Source organism: Notamacropus eugenii, chromosome 2 (genome assembly GCF_028372415.1).
Source record: "Notamacropus eugenii isolate mMacEug1 chromosome 2, mMacEug1.pri_v2, whole genome shotgun sequence".
Classification (NCBI taxonomy): Eukaryota; Metazoa; Chordata; class Mammalia; order Diprotodontia; family Macropodidae; genus Notamacropus; species Notamacropus eugenii.
The window spans coordinates 160,398,554-160,416,697 of record NC_092873.1 but is presented as its reverse complement, the minus strand read 5'-3'; the positions used below and the strand labels follow the sequence as shown (position 1 = coordinate 160,416,697).

At 39.6% G+C, this 18,144-nt stretch overlaps 1 protein-coding gene across 4 annotated transcripts in view; it reads right to left on the bottom strand.

Annotated features, from left to right (window-relative positions):
* ZNF292 (zinc finger protein 292) overlaps positions 1 to 13,259 on the bottom strand; it is a 148,574-nt gene extending 135,315 nt beyond the window's left edge. Inside the window, exons 1-2 of one of the 4 annotated variants that reach the window (XM_072642765.1) lie at positions 12,969 to 13,025; positions 6,530 to 6,646 (exon numbers count right to left, since the gene is read on the bottom strand). In XM_072642765.1, the coding sequence (XP_072498866.1) occupies positions 6,530 to 6,607 (78 nt within the window). In that variant the 5' untranslated portion in view covers positions 6,608 to 6,646; positions 12,969 to 13,025. Of the gene's footprint in view, positions 1 to 6,529; positions 6,647 to 12,968 lie in introns of all 4 variants that reach the window. The other 3 variants (XM_072642766.1, XM_072642768.1, XM_072642769.1) reach the window with 3 other exon arrangements.
* Between the last annotated feature and the right edge of the window lie 4,885 nt (positions 13,260 to 18,144).

Below are 18,144 nucleotides of genomic sequence, written 5' to 3'. Positions count from 1 at the left end.
AGAAAATTTTCTAGGGCTCAGAATCACTATGATTTTAAAACATAGCATCTATCTATCTCCCCCCCCCTCAGGAATGAGTGTGAACACATTATTAGCTTTAATAAAACTAAGCATATCCAATGGCTCCCCACTTTTGAGTACCATATCCAGTTCAACATGCTCTAAGTTTCTTCTGAAGTTTCAATGAAGTTCAAAGACATTCATGATCTCCAGACTGTGAAATTAGAAACTAATACCTCACTTTGTTCTGTACTAATTCTTGATTAGGACTTAGTTTGGTTTAAAGGACAGTTTGGCTATTTAACGTTATTAGAAATTCTGACTTCTTCATAAGAGTTAACTTTGCCATTTCTCTGGGCTACAGCCCAGATTCCTTCATGGTTATAAGATGCTTTGCTGGCCATAAACCTAGTAGGGGACCACTTTGGTATATGTAGTCACTGACACAGGACTTTCCAGACAACGGTGACTAATTCTGTTTTCCCCTTACCATGGACTTTGGAATCAGCATGATTATACCAAATCTAAGTACACCCTACACCTTTACTCCACCTCTATTATTTATATATATTTAAGGATATTCCTAACATAAATCTTTATTGACTGTTTGAAAATGAGGCAAATTTTATTGTACATTATGAAGGATGATAACTTATCGTACTATAAAAGATAGTGGGGGTGTAGCCAAGATTGCGGAGTAGAAAGACGCATATACTCTAGAGTTTCCCCCACAGCCCACAAAATACCTGTAAAAAATGACTCTCAACGAATTAGAGAGCAGCAGAAGTCACAGAACAACAGAGAGAAAGAGGTTTCCTGCCAAAGGTAACCTGGAAGGCCGACAGGAAAGGTCTATCTCACAGGACACTGAGTGGAGCAGAGCCCAGCCCTGGCCATGCGGCACTGGGAGGAACAGGACCTGAACAGACCTCTGGGGCAGAATTCCCAGCAGGGAGGGTCTCAGATCCCTCAACCCACAAGCAACAAAGAAAGCTCCAAAGGTCAGTGTGGGAGGGCTTTCCCAGCTGGGCAAGAGGAGAACCGGGGTTGCCCCAGCACTGGCCCCAGGTGGTGGCAGCTGCAGGAGGCGGGTCCATTGTCCAGGCAGCTCAGCTTAAAGCCTCTGGCACATCGGAGCAGCTGATTTGAACCTCAGCCCACAGTGGCAGTCCCACCCCCACTGAAAGCCCATGGGGGAATAGAGCAGCTGATCTGAATCTCAGCCTTGAACGTGGTACTGGGGAGAGGAGGAGCACTAGAACTCTCCTCCTGACAAAGGATTCAGAAATCAAGTAATTGGCTGGAAAAATGCCTAAAAAAGGGGAAAAAAATAAGACCACAGAAGGTTACTTTCTTGGTGAACAGGAGTCTCCTTCCATCCTTTCAGATGAGGAAGAACAAGGCATACTGTCAGAGGAAGTCAAGGCCTCTGCCTCCAGTACTTCCAAAAAGAATATGAAATGGACTCAGGCCATAGAAGAGCTTGAAAAGTGTATCAGCAGCCTGCTAAAGCAGAACCAAAAAAAATGCTGAGGAAAATAACACCTTTAAAAAAAGGTTAACTCAATTGGAAAAAGAGGTCCAAAAAGCCAAGGAAGAGAAGGAGGCTTTAAAAAGCAGAATGGGCCAAATGGAAGAGAAGGTTCAAAAGCTCACTGAACAAAATAATTCTTTAAAAGAGACAATCGAGTTCAGGGAAGGTAATGACTGAGATAAACCAAGAAGTTAGAAAACAAAACCAAAAGTTTGAAAAAATAGAAGATAATGTGAAACACCTCACTGGAAAAACAACTGATCTGGAAAATACATCCAGGAAAGACAATTTAAAAATTATGGGACTACCTGAAAGCCATGATCAAAAAAAGAGCCTCAACATTATCTTCCATGAAATTATCAAGGAAAACTGCCCTGATATTCTGGAAGCAGAGGGTAAAATAAATATTGAAAGAATTCACTGATCACCTCCTGAAAGAGACCCAAAAAGAGAAACTTCTAGGAATATTGTAGCCAAATTTCAGAGTTCCCAGGTCAAGGAGAAAATATTGCAAGCAGCTAGAAAGAAACAATTCAAGTATTGTGGAAACCCAATCAGGATAACACAGGATCTGGCATCTTCTACATTAAAGGAGTGAAGGGCCTAGAACAGGATATTCCAAAAGTCAAAGGAACTGAGATTAAACCAAGAATCACCTACCCAGCAAAACTGCATATAATACTTCAAGGGAATAAATGGTCACTCAATGAAATAAAGGACTTTCAACCATTCGTGATGAAAAGACCAGAACTGAAGAGAAAATTTGACTTTCAAACACAAGAATCAAGAGAAGCATGAAAAGGTAAAGAGGAAAGAGAAATCATAAAAGACTTTCTAAAGTTAAGTATTTACATTCCTACATGGATAAATAATATTTGTAACTCTTGAGACTTTTCTCAGTATTTGGATAGGTGGAGGGATTATACATACACAGAGTATAGGTTGAGTTGAATCAGAAGAGATGATAAACATTAAAAAAAATAAAAATTAAGGGATGAGGGAGGAAAATACTGGGAGGAGAAAGGGAGAAATGGAATGGGGCAGGCTATAACTCATAAAAGATAAGAAAAATCTTGTTCAATGGAGGAGAAAAGGGAGAAGGGGAGAGGGGATAAGTGAAGCTTACCCTCTTCACATATAGCTTAAGGAGGAAATAACATGCTCACTAAATTTGGTATGATAATCTATCTTACACCACAGAAAAGTAGGGGAGGAGGGGACAAGTGGGGTGAGAGAGATGATAGAAGGGAGGGCAAATGGGAGAAGGGAGTAACTAGAAGTAAATGCTTTTGGGAAGGGACAAGGTCAAATGAGAGAATAAAAAAAGGGGGGACAGGGTAGGATAGAGGACAATATAGTTAGTATTATACAACATGATTATTATGGAAGTCTTTTGCAAAATGACACATATATAGCCTGTATTGAATTGCTTGCCTTCTCAGTGGGGATGGGTAGGGATGGAAGGAGGAAGAGAAGTTGGAATTCAAAGTATTAGAAATGAATGTTGAGAATTATTATTGCATAATTGGGAAATAAGAAACACAAGTAATGGGGTATAGGAATTTATTTTGCTCTACAAGACAGGAGATGGGGACAAGGGAAGGGTGAGGTGCAATAGAAGGGAGGGTACACTGAGGGAAAGGGTACTCAGAATGCAAAGTATTATGGAGTGGGAGGAGGGGAGAGATGGGGAGAAAAACTGGAACTCAAAATTCTGTGGAAATGAATGTTGAAATCTAAAAATAAATAAATAAATACAATTTTAAAAAAAGGAATTAGTGAAAGTGGTATGAAGTCCTTAGGGAAGGCTATATCAGCATCACTAAATGCCAAAGGATTTGCATAAGTGTATTGTCAAAAGGTACTGTTGTTTAATTCAAATTTAAATAAATCAATGGGATGCTCACAATTATTCTTACCATTACTTTCCAACTAGTTAACTTTGCAAAATTAAAGCACGAGCCAATTGAAAGCAATGGGCTCTAAAAATTAAAATCTTTGTGAAAACTAAGATTTTAAATTGTTAACATTAGTGATTATATACCTATATCTGATTTCAATGAATCAAAAATTAAATGAGTATGATGAGGATCTGTTAATTTAAAATCATTAGAAAATTAACTCTTCTTTTGATGAGAAACAAACAAAAACTTCTAATTGCTCAATTATATACAATAACTTAATAACCTGTGGAATTTGAAAATATCACTAGCTTTGTAAAAGGAGTAGGCGATTAGGAACTAGGAACTTTCAAAGTCAAATTAAAAAGTGCTTACGTTTCTTTATACATTTATCAAAGTGAAAGCTAAGTTACTTTTATACAGTAAGATTATAAACTGAAAAGCCACAGTTGCACTCTGGCTGCTCCCCATGGTCACTGCCAAATAAACTCCTTTGTGAAATGATTAGATGAATGTTTTTTTCTACAATAAAAGAGTTTAACTCTGAGAAGGAGATGGATGCCTTCTTCTCCGAAGTCATCTGCTTACAGAAATCTGTGATACTCTACAATGAGGAATTAGGAGGGACCTTAAACCTTGCAGTTCTGTTGAGTGAGTTTTATTTGGATTTATCGATTAGTTAGAAAAACTATGTGACTGTAACCAATTCTAATTGCTCAAATGACCTGAAAGAAATTGGAATGAACTATATATTTGTAAGCCTTTAAGAACCTAAAAATGTGACAATAGATCACAATGTAATAATAGATTTTGTGCAATAAAAACTTGTAGTAAAGTATAAAGGAAAAAAATCAGAATGAAGATTAAGTCTGTGGACAGTCTTGGATATGATAGGGAAATAAGGACTAGAGGAATTAAGCAAGTTGAAGAAAGTAAGAAGGTTTTGATATCACTGAAATAAAAAAAAAAGGAATAATTTTTTGAGAAATGCTACATCTCCCTTCCCCAATCAATACAAGATTACAAAAGAAATTTCCTAAGACTTTGAAGGGTTAAGTGAAAGTTTAGTAAATACACATTAATTAACTGATAAATAAAGGGCTGTTTCTTTGATCTGATTTAAGTAATTATGTTAAAGGACTTTGTTAAAAAAAAAAAATTAGTAGCTTTTCTGTCCAGAGTTACAACCAAAAAACCTCTGGGTAAACCCAGGAGAAATGTGCCCTTTATCTACCCTCTTAAGGTACACTGGTAGGATTAAGTTAGGAAAAATAAAAAGAAATGATTTGGGCTCTTTGAGTGATTTAAAGAAATAAACAGCCATGGGGAGCTGGGAGTACCACCATAAATTTGTGAACATGAGCTAACTAAAAACAGTGAACCTTTGGGAAAAATGAGATTTAAATTTATAATTTATAATATTGCCATTTATAATAATAAATCAAGAATTTATTTGGTTGAAAATTTTGTTTTATGATAATACTATAATTGTGGTTCATTACAGAATTTAATCAATTTTCTCTATACAGAAAAGGGGGATAACAAATAATAACACTTACCTCCCAGAATTGGAAGAATGAAATGATTCTAAAATGGTTAACACAGTGAGCACTGTATAAATGCCAACTACTGTTATTGGGTTTTGGACTAAAATAACATCAACCCTAGTAACATGAATGATTTTCTAGAAAGGATAAGTTAAGGTTTTATACAATGGCATAGATGACCCATAATATTCTTTAGGCTTCTAGTTTTTCTTGCATTGTGGAATTTGGGAGAACATCAGATATATGATTAGAAATGTGAATTTTCTTTTAATTAGGAGGATAATCTTTTAATTACAGTGTTATATGAAAAATTAATAAATTATTGTGAAATACTATTAGAAAGGCCACTTTCCTATTGTGTTATTAAAACAAATGTTATAAAGTATCTGGAAAATTGTAATAATGAAGTGTCTTATGCCTTAACATAAAGAATTCTTATGATTAATGAAAGGTTTGAGGACCTCCCCACCCCCAACCAGAGCTATGATCTAAAATTTGTAACTAAGCTTGGGTAAAGTTATACTATCTTGTCAACCAAATGGAAGGAAGTCTAAAATAGTGTGAATACAGTTATCTCTTCCACATTACAGGAAAAATGTGCATATGATTTTTTGGCCATCCCTTCAAATCAGAGAAGAAGTCTAAAAGTCTGAATTATTATAGCATTAAACAATAAAATATGCTGAAATTATATACACATATAATCTATGCATTTCTGAATTTCTAAACTGTTTCCATATCATCTATAAAACTTCCAAAATATTCCCATTTAATTTCTTATGCTGACTGAGATATGTTGAAACTGAGATGAGGAAAGTTGCCATATAGAAGACTAAACTTATGACATTTGGCTAAAATAAGTTTTGTCTCCTATGAACTGGTCTGCTAAGAGATAGCAAGATTGTTTAAAAACTATTAAATATTCATTGGGTTATATTTTCCTCTAAACTAGCCTCTTAAAGGGAAAGACTTCAGTCTTACTATTTATAACTACTTTATGATTTAAGTCAGCAAGTGGCTCAAGTAATGACTGAGAAGTCATAATCTAAACACTATAAAATACTACAGAAAACAGGCCTCTGAAATTCCTTAATCTTTAAGAACTAGAAAAAAACCCTCAAATGTAGTAAGCACTATGTAAATAAACTGTTGTTACTTCTTTAATTGACTTTAACTCCATATTGGATAGTTCTATGGTAGGTTTTAGATATCATCGGATATGATTAATAAAATACCAAAGGAGATGAGTGATTTTTCTCTGCAAGATAATTTAAAAATGCATTCCACTGAATTATTACCATCTGACTAGTAATAGGGTTCGTGTTTTAAATACATGATACTGGGCATGCAAAATTTTCTCTTGTATTATAAAAGCTGATAAAAACTGTTAAGACAAGTTATTTTCCTTTTGCTTTTAATCTGAATGTTGTTAGATTATAAATGTATCTGTTACATTATAATTTGTTTGAAACATAATATTATTATGTTTGAAAACTGCTAATGTTTAATAAGGTATTTTAAATGAGAAAATACTAATAACAACTCACTGTTGGGAGGAGAGTAGCCACATCCTCTTCGATCTTTCTCTGTGAGGGATAAGATCTCACCAGCTCTGCTGACAGCATGTTATGAAACTGTAGTGCTGCAGTTTAAGGAACTAGGACCTCTCTCAGACAAAGTAAAGAAATTTACAAATTAACCTTTAAATAATAAGTGACTTTCATTTAAGAACATTTGGAAAAACCATGAAATTGTATCTGTTAACAGTTAGTATGTAGCAAAGCTACATATCTGAACTATTCATTTTAAGTGTGAACTGTTGTTTACTGTATATGAGTACAAGTACAGGACTTGATTATTCTTACATTAAAAATCAACAGAATGTCCTGATACTAAGATATGAGAATAACAATAACCTAGCTCTAAACTGTAATTAGTGAAATTTTGCTGTTTGAGAAGTTTCCTAGGATTTTAACTTTCTGCTATTCTAAGTTTTGATTTCAGGTACCTCTAACGAGGGCATCTACGTGGCATAGTGGATAGAGTGCTGGGCCTGAAGTCAGAAAAGACTCATCTTCCTGAGTTCACATTTGGCCTCAGACACAATACTAGCTGTGTGACCCTAGGTCAGTCACTTAATCATATTTGCCTCAGTTTCCTCATCTGTAAAATAAACTGGAGAAGGAAATGGCAACCCCCCTCCAGTATCTTTGCCAAGAAAAACCCAAATGGGGACATTTAGAGGTAGACATGACTGAAACAATTAAACAAGTGTCCAATACCTCTCAAAAGGCCACATATCCATCATTCATCAGAAATGCCATGTGCTCCTACAGTTAGATGACAGTTACAGGTGGATATCTATCTCTGGGAAACTCAAGAGAACAACCTTTTGAAGGTGAAGGTAGGAATCTCTTGACTTAGGTTCCTCATCTTGGTACATAAGACATTTTCCCACTTAGGTATATCTGAGCTTGGCTATGATACCTAGAGGCTCATGGTGACCCTTTCTGTGTGGATTGGCTGTTGACTAAGACCTATATCTGAAATAAAATAGAATTAAGGAACAGTAGTGATACTGCTATGTACCTCCCTTTTTCCTCACATAGCAAATTCCATTGATAAAGGCAAGTTTATAATGATGTTTTCAAACCCTATGGGTGACTTTTGACTGAAAAATATGCTAGTATAGCATATAAGTATAGTACTACTATAACGAGGAATCAAACTTATATTGTCATTTGAATTACAAATAATAGAGACCATTTGATAGGGTATTTAATTTACAGGACATTGATACTACTACATCCTTTCATTATATTAATACGATCATAATATCCTCCTAAGGAGGCAATGAATGTGATTCAGATTTAGGTAAAGAAAGATAAAGATAAATGAAGATGAATGTAACATTTTAAGATAAATGAAGATGAATGTAAATTTTTTTGAAGTTTTTGAAATTAAATGGAGCACATTTTTTTTGAGGAACAAGATGATATTTGACTTTCATGGAATATACATTATTTTCCTTTAGGATGTAAATTCCCTAAAGTTTTAAGTGTGGATTCCTGATTTGATGTCCTGATTTGATTCACCATCTCAACTAGTTACTAAATTGCATTAGAATCTATTTTGTAAAAGGGTTATAGTAGAAAACATTTAGAAATTTTTGTTAAGTAACCAGCCCTTCTATCAAAATTCACCTTCAGAGCTTTCATCAACTAAGACCTAATCTAGAATGAGATTGTGAGACATTGTTTCCAAGATCACACATATATGTGAGACATCAGAAACTAAATTGGAGATTACATGTACTAGAGTACAAAGGATACAAAGACACTTGATCATTGTATTGTTACCTTGAGGACAGGTAAATTCCACCTTTCCCATGTGCCATTGTCCCTGTAAAGCCACAGGAGTCTGCCACCAAGGGATTTTTGTCAGTGCTATGAACCCTATTCCTGTCTAACCATCACAACATGCTGATGGAGAAGGCATGAGAAACTTAACATCTTTTGCTGGGTCATTTTTAACAGTCGATCGAGACCAGTAATAATCAAACTTCTCATGGCTAGCCTTGTGTAAAATGCTGAACTCTGTAATTATTGCTTTCCATTGCCCCATTACTAATAGAATTCTAATAGATGCTGAACATGCCTGATTACATTAATTTGGTCTACAGATGATGATTCAGTGGACATTTGCCTCCACAGAATCAGAGGAGGGAAATGTAAAATTGTAAATTGATACCTCACTTTGTTCTATATTAATTATTGAGACTTAGGTATTAGTTTTCTTTAAAGGAAAGCCTGACTATTTAATATTAGAGGTATGATTTCTTTGTTAAGAGTTAACTTTCCTATTTCTCTGGGTTACAGCCCAGACTCATGGTCATAACATGCTCTGTTTGGCCATAATCCTAGTAGGGGACCACTCTGACTTTCCAGAGAATGCTGACAAACTCTGTGTTTTCCCCTTATCATGGACACCCTTTTTGCAAATCAGCATGATTATGCCAAATGTAAATCTTCCTTAAAGCTTTATTCCACACCTCTATCATAGACCAATCACAACTCTAGTTATAACTAATTGTTCTGTCTGCTGTAATGTGTCTCTAGTCAATATTGGACCATAGATTTCTATTAATGGCAACTGCTGGCCTCGCCATCAAATAGATGATGCTTGGAACTTCTGTGCTTCAATTTCTCTTCATTGCAAATTTTTATTTCAACAAGATACAAATAAATACAACTAACTAATTTTGATCACCCTCATTCTCTCCATGATTTCATTTTTAAGCATCAGTAAGATGGTCAGATCATCTTCAACAAATAATTATTGAGCACATACTGTGAGGCAGGTCTCTTCCTACTCTAAACCCTAAGTATTCAGACAAGCTATCTTTAAATACAAATATATAAGCTGTTCATTTCTCAGAAATAGTGCACTTGTGCCCATCCTCTCCCTCTACTCCCTCACCAAGTTTAAGGTTTCTTAAGACATCACCTAAAACAAGAAAAAGTAGGACATGTGTTTAGTGTGAAAACATAGGATGAGCTGTTAAATGGTAATTGGATAACCAAAAAAACCAAAAACCTTTATTATCTATGAAATGTACTGAAGTTTCTATTACTTCAGATATCAAAGAATCATTGTTACTGATTTGTTTACCCTGATAGATAAGAAAATTTGAACATTAGGGATTTTTTTTTCTATTTTCCCCAGACTCCCCCCCCCCTTTTTTTTTTTACCAAAGTAAAATATAAAGACCAAAATATTTCTGGAAAAAATGCATTAATTTATCAGTGCAACGATGACAATTACACAATACCACTGTGGAATGGCAAGAAACAAGGTATTAGCTCAGTAGCCCACTGCACTTTGAAAACATTCATTTTTGACATTACAAAGTACCTTGGTTTAATAGGGGAGGCTCAACTACAAAATGAAACTCTCAAGATCAGATACCAAGGCACCAGGAGTAGTCTTTAGTATTCCAAGTCATCTCCATATTCTTACTCTCCAATAAATTCTAGACCCATTAAACCACCACACTGCTTATTTTCATAGCCAAATAGCCATTTAATAATAACTAGAGGCAACTATGGAATTTATTGTAGTTTCCATTCATTTAATGGGACCAGTAAAGACTAAGCCAGCAATTTTAATTCTAGATCTAACCTTGAAAATATTCAATATGGTATCAAGAATCAGATATACTTTTTCACTATTCAAATAATGTAGGTGACCATTAAGTAAATGCGGAAAAGGTATGGCATAGAAGAGTACATTTTTTTAAACTCACAAACTCTTAAGGAAACTCAAATGTTTCATGGCAACTTAGATAAGAGTCTGGAGACCTCCGTTCTAGTTACACTTGTGACCCTGGATATAGCACTTAATCTCTCTTGACAGCAGCCTCTTTATCTTAAAATACAGATTAAATGGATGGCACAATCCAAACTCCAACACTTAGAAAATCAAACTTAAGCAATTTAGTTGAGATACTGGGCTAATCATACACAACTTAAGAGTTGGGGATTCAGTTTTCTTCTGCTGAGGAAAAAGTTCCTCAGAAAAGCAAAGAATTGTGTTTCACTCTTGTTCATTTATAAGGCAGAATTAAAAAACTCTCACTCAATTTCATGCTTACTTTTTTTTCCACTTTTATAGCAAATTGTGCTAACAGGTGTCTAGAGAGGAAGACGCTACTGGGTAAAGATACCATCCAATAAAGTTGTCAATACCTTTCACTTTTTAAATACAGAAGGATAAATAAATAACCTCCTATACAAAGTGATCCAATGGGAAAAAAGATTGGATTTGGAGTCAGAGAACTTCAAATCCTGTCTCCATCACTTACAATCTGTGTAGACCCTATGCAAGTCATTTAACCTTTTTTTCGGGGAAGTGTCTTTCAAAGTTTCCTCATGTGTGAGATGGAGTAGATGATCATTTAAAGTCTCTTTCAGCTGTAAGTCTGCTATAAGGTTCATTCCTCTTAGTAATTTTCTTCCAAATTAACACTAAAATAATACAGTTAAGTAAAATTGGCAAATTCAGCAAAAGGAACACACGTATACATATATAATATGTAGTACATATGTATACATTTAAATCCTGAGTTTAATCTCTGACTTTACCATTCACTTATGCCAACAACTGGCATGTAAAGCTAAATTCTGGGCAAAGGGCCACGTCTTGGGTATCTAGGCACAAATACAAATTAAGCTGGGAATGTTTTATCAAAGGTTTAGCAATCCAATTATCCTGTGACACCACAGACTATACAGTAACATTGGTTTTGGACATCCAACTTTCTGCAAGAAGCCTTTGCTAGTTCTCCTTAATGCTAGAGCATTCCTTCTTTGATTACCTTCAATTTGTCCTGTTCATGTCTTGTTTGAACCTAGTTGTTTAAATGCTGTCTTACCCATGAGATTATGAGCCCTCTTAGAGGTCAGGAACTTAGGTCAGGAACTGTTTCCTGTTTTTGCCTTTCTTTGTATCCCCAACATCTGGCACAGTATTCAACACATAGTAGGCACTTAATAAATGCTTGTGCCCTTGGACATGTCTAGACTCTTCCATTTACAGCATGTAAAAGAGGAAAAAGTGAACATGACATCTATTTTAAATGTTGAGTGCAAAGGCATCCAATGACAGAAATGACGAGGACCTTAAATTTAACGAAGACTTTCATTCATAAGAATTTTCCATTATATGAGAGAGTCTCAGAAATTTGAGAAACATTTTCACAAAGTCATCCACCTTACATGTAACTTGACTTCTAATTTTTTTCTTTTAAAATTAAAAACCTCTATCATACTCCTATTTATATGTATACATCGAGTATTTAAAATATTTCAGAGATGACAAGAAAAAGTCTGTGTTTGGATTCCCTTCCCTGAATCGAGAATCTGTCCCTGCATTGATAACTAGCATAAACAGACAATGCTGCTGCATTTCCAGTACTGGTTAGAAAACAGTCACTGGAGAGCAGTAAGCGGAAGAGAAAAGCGCAAACTGCCCAGGATAAAAAGTACACAACCACGGTCCTCCACTCTACCAGAATCCTAAAGGGAAAGAGCCTCCCAGCAGAGTCCATAAGAGAATGGCCAGGAAATTGGATTATTTATTCCAAGGGTAAAACCCGCAGGGGGATTTCCCCCCCGGGTAAGACCCATTCTGGGACAGCTCCATTCTCCTAGGCGCCCCAGGACTGGAGAGGGGATGCTGCGGCAGCAGCACAGCCAGCCAGGGCGGGAGGCCCAGCCCCCGCCCCTCTCACCGGCTCACCCAACAGGAGGCCGAGCTGAAAGGGGTCGGTGGGGACAGCTCCTCCGACCAGCAACAAAGGCCCCTTCAGTCCGCAAGCGAAACTCCCACAACAAAGGCCCCCGAGACGGCGGGCGAGGACCGGGGGGCGGGCCGGATTAGGGCTGGGAAGGGGGGGCTGGAAGCGCCCGTGACCGAGGGGGCGGAGGCCCGGGAGGGAGGGAAACCGAAACGGGGGGCGCGGTAATCCCAGGAGCACAATAAGAGCAGCGCTACAGTGGTGGCGGGAGAGAAGGCGGCGGCGGAAGCATCCCGCGCCGTCCTCCCCGGCTCCCCCCATCCCTATGCCGAGACAAGGCGGACAGCGTTCCTCAGGAGCCGTCCGAATCCCTCCCGCCTGGCCCGCCGCGCACTCCCGAACCCATGGGGGGAGGGAGCGGGGGACGTTTTCCGCCTGGACCACAACCCCCTTCCCCCCTCGGGCACCAGCAAACGGCCTCGAGCCCCGGCTGCCACCACCGCCGCCACACAAAGGCGCCCTCCCCACAGCTTCGCCCCCGCCTCATCTTCCCCCCTCGCCGTGGCAGTGGCCACGGAGATCCCCGGGCAGCGCGGATCGCTCCGAGCCCGCCTCTCGCTCACCCGCTTCCCCACCAGCCCGGGGGGTGGGCGGGGAGAAGGGGGAGGGGGCCCTCGGGGCGCTCTCACCTGACACAGCTGCTGGCAGTACTCGGTGGCTGCCTCCACGGCCGTCCCGCGGCTCTCCCGCAGCTGCCGCTCCAGCTCCTGGAGCCGCTCGCCGAGGCGCTGCAGCTCCGCGGCGCAGCCCCCGCCGCCTCGGCTGAGGCTCTCCTGGTCGGCCTCCTCGTCCGCCATCTTCACACCCCGCTCCGTCGCGTACGCACCTGGGTCACGTGATAACACAATGCCACGTTCGGTGGGGTCACGTGCCGGGCGCGCTTGCACGCCGCCGAGCACGTACACTGTCAGGAAGGAGGAGGGGGAGCCGCGGGGGAGCCGGGAGGTGAAGAGAAGGGGAAAAGGGAAAGGGCGGGGGAGGAGGCGGAGGATGGCGGTTGATTTACCCGGCGCTCAGCTAGCGGTTGGGGCCCGAGGGCCCGAATGGGGAGGGGCCGAACTCGGCCTGGCGCGCGCCTCGCCTCCACCACGTGATCGCCCCAAGGGGGAAGGAGGCAGCCTCGCCAGCTCCACGAGCTAGGCTTCGCTTTCTTTTCCTCCCGAAGGCCCGGCCCGCCGCTGAGCTCCGATAGGGTTTTGTGCGCAGCCACTGGCTTCTGTTTAACGGCGTGCAGGCCAGAAGTCAGGCCAGAAAAAAAGAGCGAAAAAGCCCCTAGGCGACACCCAAGGGTGGGAGCCCGTGGTGCCCAAGTCAAAATGGGGCCCTCGCAGGAGTGCAGGTGTGGAGCTGGCAGGGCCCTTGGAAGCCATCCAGCCCAGGCCTCCTATTTTACAGGGGAAGAAACTGAGGCCCAGGCAGGTGAAATGAGTTGCCCAGCGTCAGACAGTACCACCACACGTGGTTCTGAGAAAGGAGGTGGAATGAACGAATTGGAATAAAAATTCCAGGGGCTGTCCCCCTTCTTCAGGTGTGTAAATGTTTAACAACCAGCCCTCTGTATCTTGGAAACACTTCTAAGTTTAATCTGCATAACTAATTTTTTCCCTTACTTTTCTAAGCCTCGAGATATTTAACAAAACAATAAGTGGAACTCGGATTTATAGCATTGGAATACTCAGAGGTATATAAATGCTCACGCTGGCAACTTAATCGACTCTCAGGAACAGGTTCGAGTTGGCTGGGGCTCATTGTCTCTGTTGCCTTCTGAAAACACAACAATATCCTTTCAAAACACACTGCCCCCAAATCCAAAGGGCATGATCCCAATTCAGTATCTAGCCAGGGATGGGGAACATTCAGCCTAGAGGCTACGTGTGACCCTCTAGGTCCTCAAGTGCAGCCCTTTGACTGAATCCAAACTTCACAGAACAAATTCCCTTGATACAAGGATTTGTTCTGTAACACTTGGACTCAGTCAAAAGACTGAAACTAAGGACCTAGATGGCCACATGTGGCCTCCAGGCCACAGGTTCCCCACCCCAATAAGCAAAGGAAGAGGGAAACCAAGCTAAAAGGAATAAACTGGGCAAAACTAAGTGAATGGTAGACTCAAACTTGTATCCCCAAAATCATAAAAGGGTCGACAAAAAAAAATTCAAAAGACATGAGATTCTGGAGCTCAGAAATGCAACTGACTTGCGAAAACATAAAAACCTTCCCAGAATTAGTGACAGGTAGTAAATCTTTTCTTGATCATTTTAAGAAATAATAATTATAGTGTACTCTGTTATAACCTGTAAATTTCATAAAGTTGATCTTGCTACTCAAAGTAGATTATAAAGGAATCTCTTGGATGTAAAGAAATTTTAAGAAAATTCATTAACAAAGGCACTATTATAGGATCAAACAGTGACAAGAATGGAATTATGGAGAAAGTAAAAGAAATCCATTATTGAAGGAAAGAGAAATATTAACAGCATTACTCCCCAACAATATTCTGTATTTTCACAAAGCAATATTCCAAAAACCCTGATTCATAATGCTACTGTTTAAATTATGATAAACTAATTTAATTGGCACAGTTATCAGATAATAAAAAAGCAAGTGTTTACAATCCAGGGGAACCATAGAAAAGTTGTAGTGTACAAATGTGAGAGGACATGAGTTCTAAAGTGACCTTGGGCAAGTCAATTCACCTCTAGACTTCAATTTCATTTGCCAAATGATTCATTAGCAAAATGTTTGATCAGGATATCTAGAAAAAGTCTTTTATGTGCATTTTCCAAATGCCAACCATTATTTCAACACATATCTAAAATAAAACTTAGTTCCATTGCTTTGCTTGGATCCTAAGAAGTTTCTGATAGCTGTCAGAAGTGTTCACAGTCAATAACACCCTGGATTAACTACTGTTATTTCAAACAACTTGAGAATTATAGGACAGTATGATTAGGTACTGAAGAAAAGTCATCAATTTACTGTATTGCTGTGAATCACCATGTATAGACCAAAGATACAACTAAACCATTTCTGGGAACAAAGTACAGGCTTAATACAGGCTAAGCATCAATTACCTGCAGAATAATGAAGTATGTTTAGCATATCATAAATAGATGTCACTAACAAGACTACAAATTCAAATATTGATTCAAGCAAATGGCTTGGTAGGGAATACAAGTGTAGAGCAAAAATTATGTTGCCCCTTTAGAAACTCAAAAGTTAGAAATTACTGATACAGCTAATAAACTTTGTCAGCAGTTCTGCTTTCTAACCAAAATAAGTTCTTCCAAATTGCTTCATCTGTCTAGAGATCTAGTGACAAATGTAAGCCATATGTATCCATAGACCAAAGGCTCAAGAGAGTATTTGGAGTGATGATTCACATTTCTGCTGTAAATCAGTGATATAGAGAGATAGTGTAGTGCTATATAGTGGCTGAAGTGATTGACTTATAATCAGGAAGATCTGAGTTCAAATCCTGTCTCCAACACCTATTAGCTGTTTGACTCAGCAAGTCATGTAACCTTTTGAATTTCCTTATCTGTAAAATGAAGGAGTTGGACTATGTGCCATCTAAGGTCCCTTCCAACTCTAAATCAATGGTCTTTTGGCCTACAATAGGAAATCACGACACCTAAGGAATCTCTCTTCTTATTTTCACTAGGGTTATTTGTAAACAGACTTCTCTTAGCAAACTGAATATAGGTCTGGTGGACATCCAAAGGATTTAATGATAGCTTCCTTTCATAAAGAGCTTTACATAGAATATCTCATTTGATCCCTAAAACAACATTTAGTTAGGTAGTACAAGTAATATTGTTCTCATTTTAAAGATGAAGAGACTGGGGCTCAAATGAGGCAAAGTAACTTTTTAAGGTCATTTACCTAGTAAATGTTAATCTGATCTAACTTAGGTTTTCTGACTCCAAATGTAGCAATCTTTCTACTGCTTTTAAAAAATTTGCCAACCATCCCATATAATTAAGAACACGCTAAGGTAAGGGGAAAAATGAGATAAAGCTTTCAATCAGATCAACCAAATAAACTTGAATGAAGAGTGTGACTAAGCAAGTGAACCAGAGGTCCACAAGATGCAGAGGATTTTCTAATTAGATGGGAACCCAATGACAGCATTACAGTACATCTTAACCTACAGAAAAAATTTAGGAGGAAATGGCGAAAAGTGGGAAAAACACTGATTTGAAGTCAGGCTTTCAGAAGTTGAAGTGATTTGTCCAATGTCACTAAGACCCCTTAGCTTTAAATCTATGACCAATCCCATGACTTTGTAATTGGATTATCTAACTTTTATTTGATAATCATATGAAACAGATCTCCATCCACAATAAAGGTGAATAATAATCAGGTATGCTGCACCTGTCACACTCGTGCCCCAAATGAGACCCTGTTGTTTAATATCAAATTATCAATAAACACAGGCACACACCTACCTATTGGTCATGTTCCTCAAGAATGTCTAGATGTCTTTCCACGGATGGTATCCATCACCGACTCTACCGAGCAGAAGGAAACACTGAGGCTTCTCCACCAATTCTAAATTTATCCATTGCATTAATTAGGAGAGCTAAAGGTGTGGCGGTAGGGGATGGTAAGGAGAAAAGAAGAAAGAAAGCTTTTGCACCTCGGACAGCGCCTGCTTTCCCAAGTGCAAGAGGGGTTGATCCCAGGAATTTTCCTCTCGCCCTTTCTTTCTTACGTAGGGAGAGGAACGGGTTCAAATAAAGGGGCAGGAAAGTAGCTCAATCTGAATGTTAGCTTGCCAAAGAAGGCCCTATGGCTTGGCGAGGTGCCTTGAAAGCAGCAAGTACAAAGTTTCCAGATACAATGCAGTGCAGAAAGACGATAACAATCGGCCTGCGAAGAAAGCTCCAGCTCAAGCTAAAATAGGACCAGATAGATTCTTCCGCACCCAGCAATAGACTGCAGAAGAACCCTGCTGCTCCCAGGACAGCAGGCGGGTTTAAGGTTGGAGGTGGGGTGGGGTACTAATATTATTCCGGGGGGATGGGGCAGGAAGGAGATAGAGCTCCTTTGCCAGCTGCCCGAGTGTGGGCAACAAGTGTCAGAGAGGCATGGGCATATTGTTCCAGAATTCGCTGGCCTTTCCATTCCCGGGCCCTTAGTGTCCCTCCACCAGCAAGTAAAGTCGAAAGCTCCAGGTTAGGAGGATTCCCAGATAGCTGTCTGTCCCTCCCGCGGTTGTCTCGGACTCTCCGCAGCATCACTGGCCCTAGAATTGCGGGCCTGAGTGGGCCTCGTCCAGCAGCTCACAGCATCCGCGGCTCTAGCAGAGGCCCACGCATCCAGGATGAAGATGCCGGTACAAAGCACCGATTACCGAATATTCTTTGCTCATCGCAATCTCGTTCCAATAAAGCTTCTTTCTTAAAACCTGGAATCGAATCCGAAAGACGTAATGAGAGGCTGGCTCTGGATCAAACGAAGGTTTCCTCGGCCCCCAGTCTCGGCATCTGGTCTTGGCTCCAGGCAGAGTGAGAGCAGCTGGGGCAGATAGCGTTCCAAAGTTGGCCCAGTTGCAAGGTGGGACTGAGGCACTCAGCTATCTTATCTTCTTGGGGAGGCATGATAGGGAAAGACGATTTATATCCTTGTGACACCACCTGTCCCTTTCTAGTGACAGTAATGTTCTGGAGTCCTGAAGAAGGCCACCAAAGAGATTAAGAAACCAGTGTTTTGCCCACCTGATCAAAGAGGGAGGCACATGTTGAGTGAAGCTCTTGGAACTGGTTTTTATAGCAAAGAAACTCTGTACTATACTTTCCT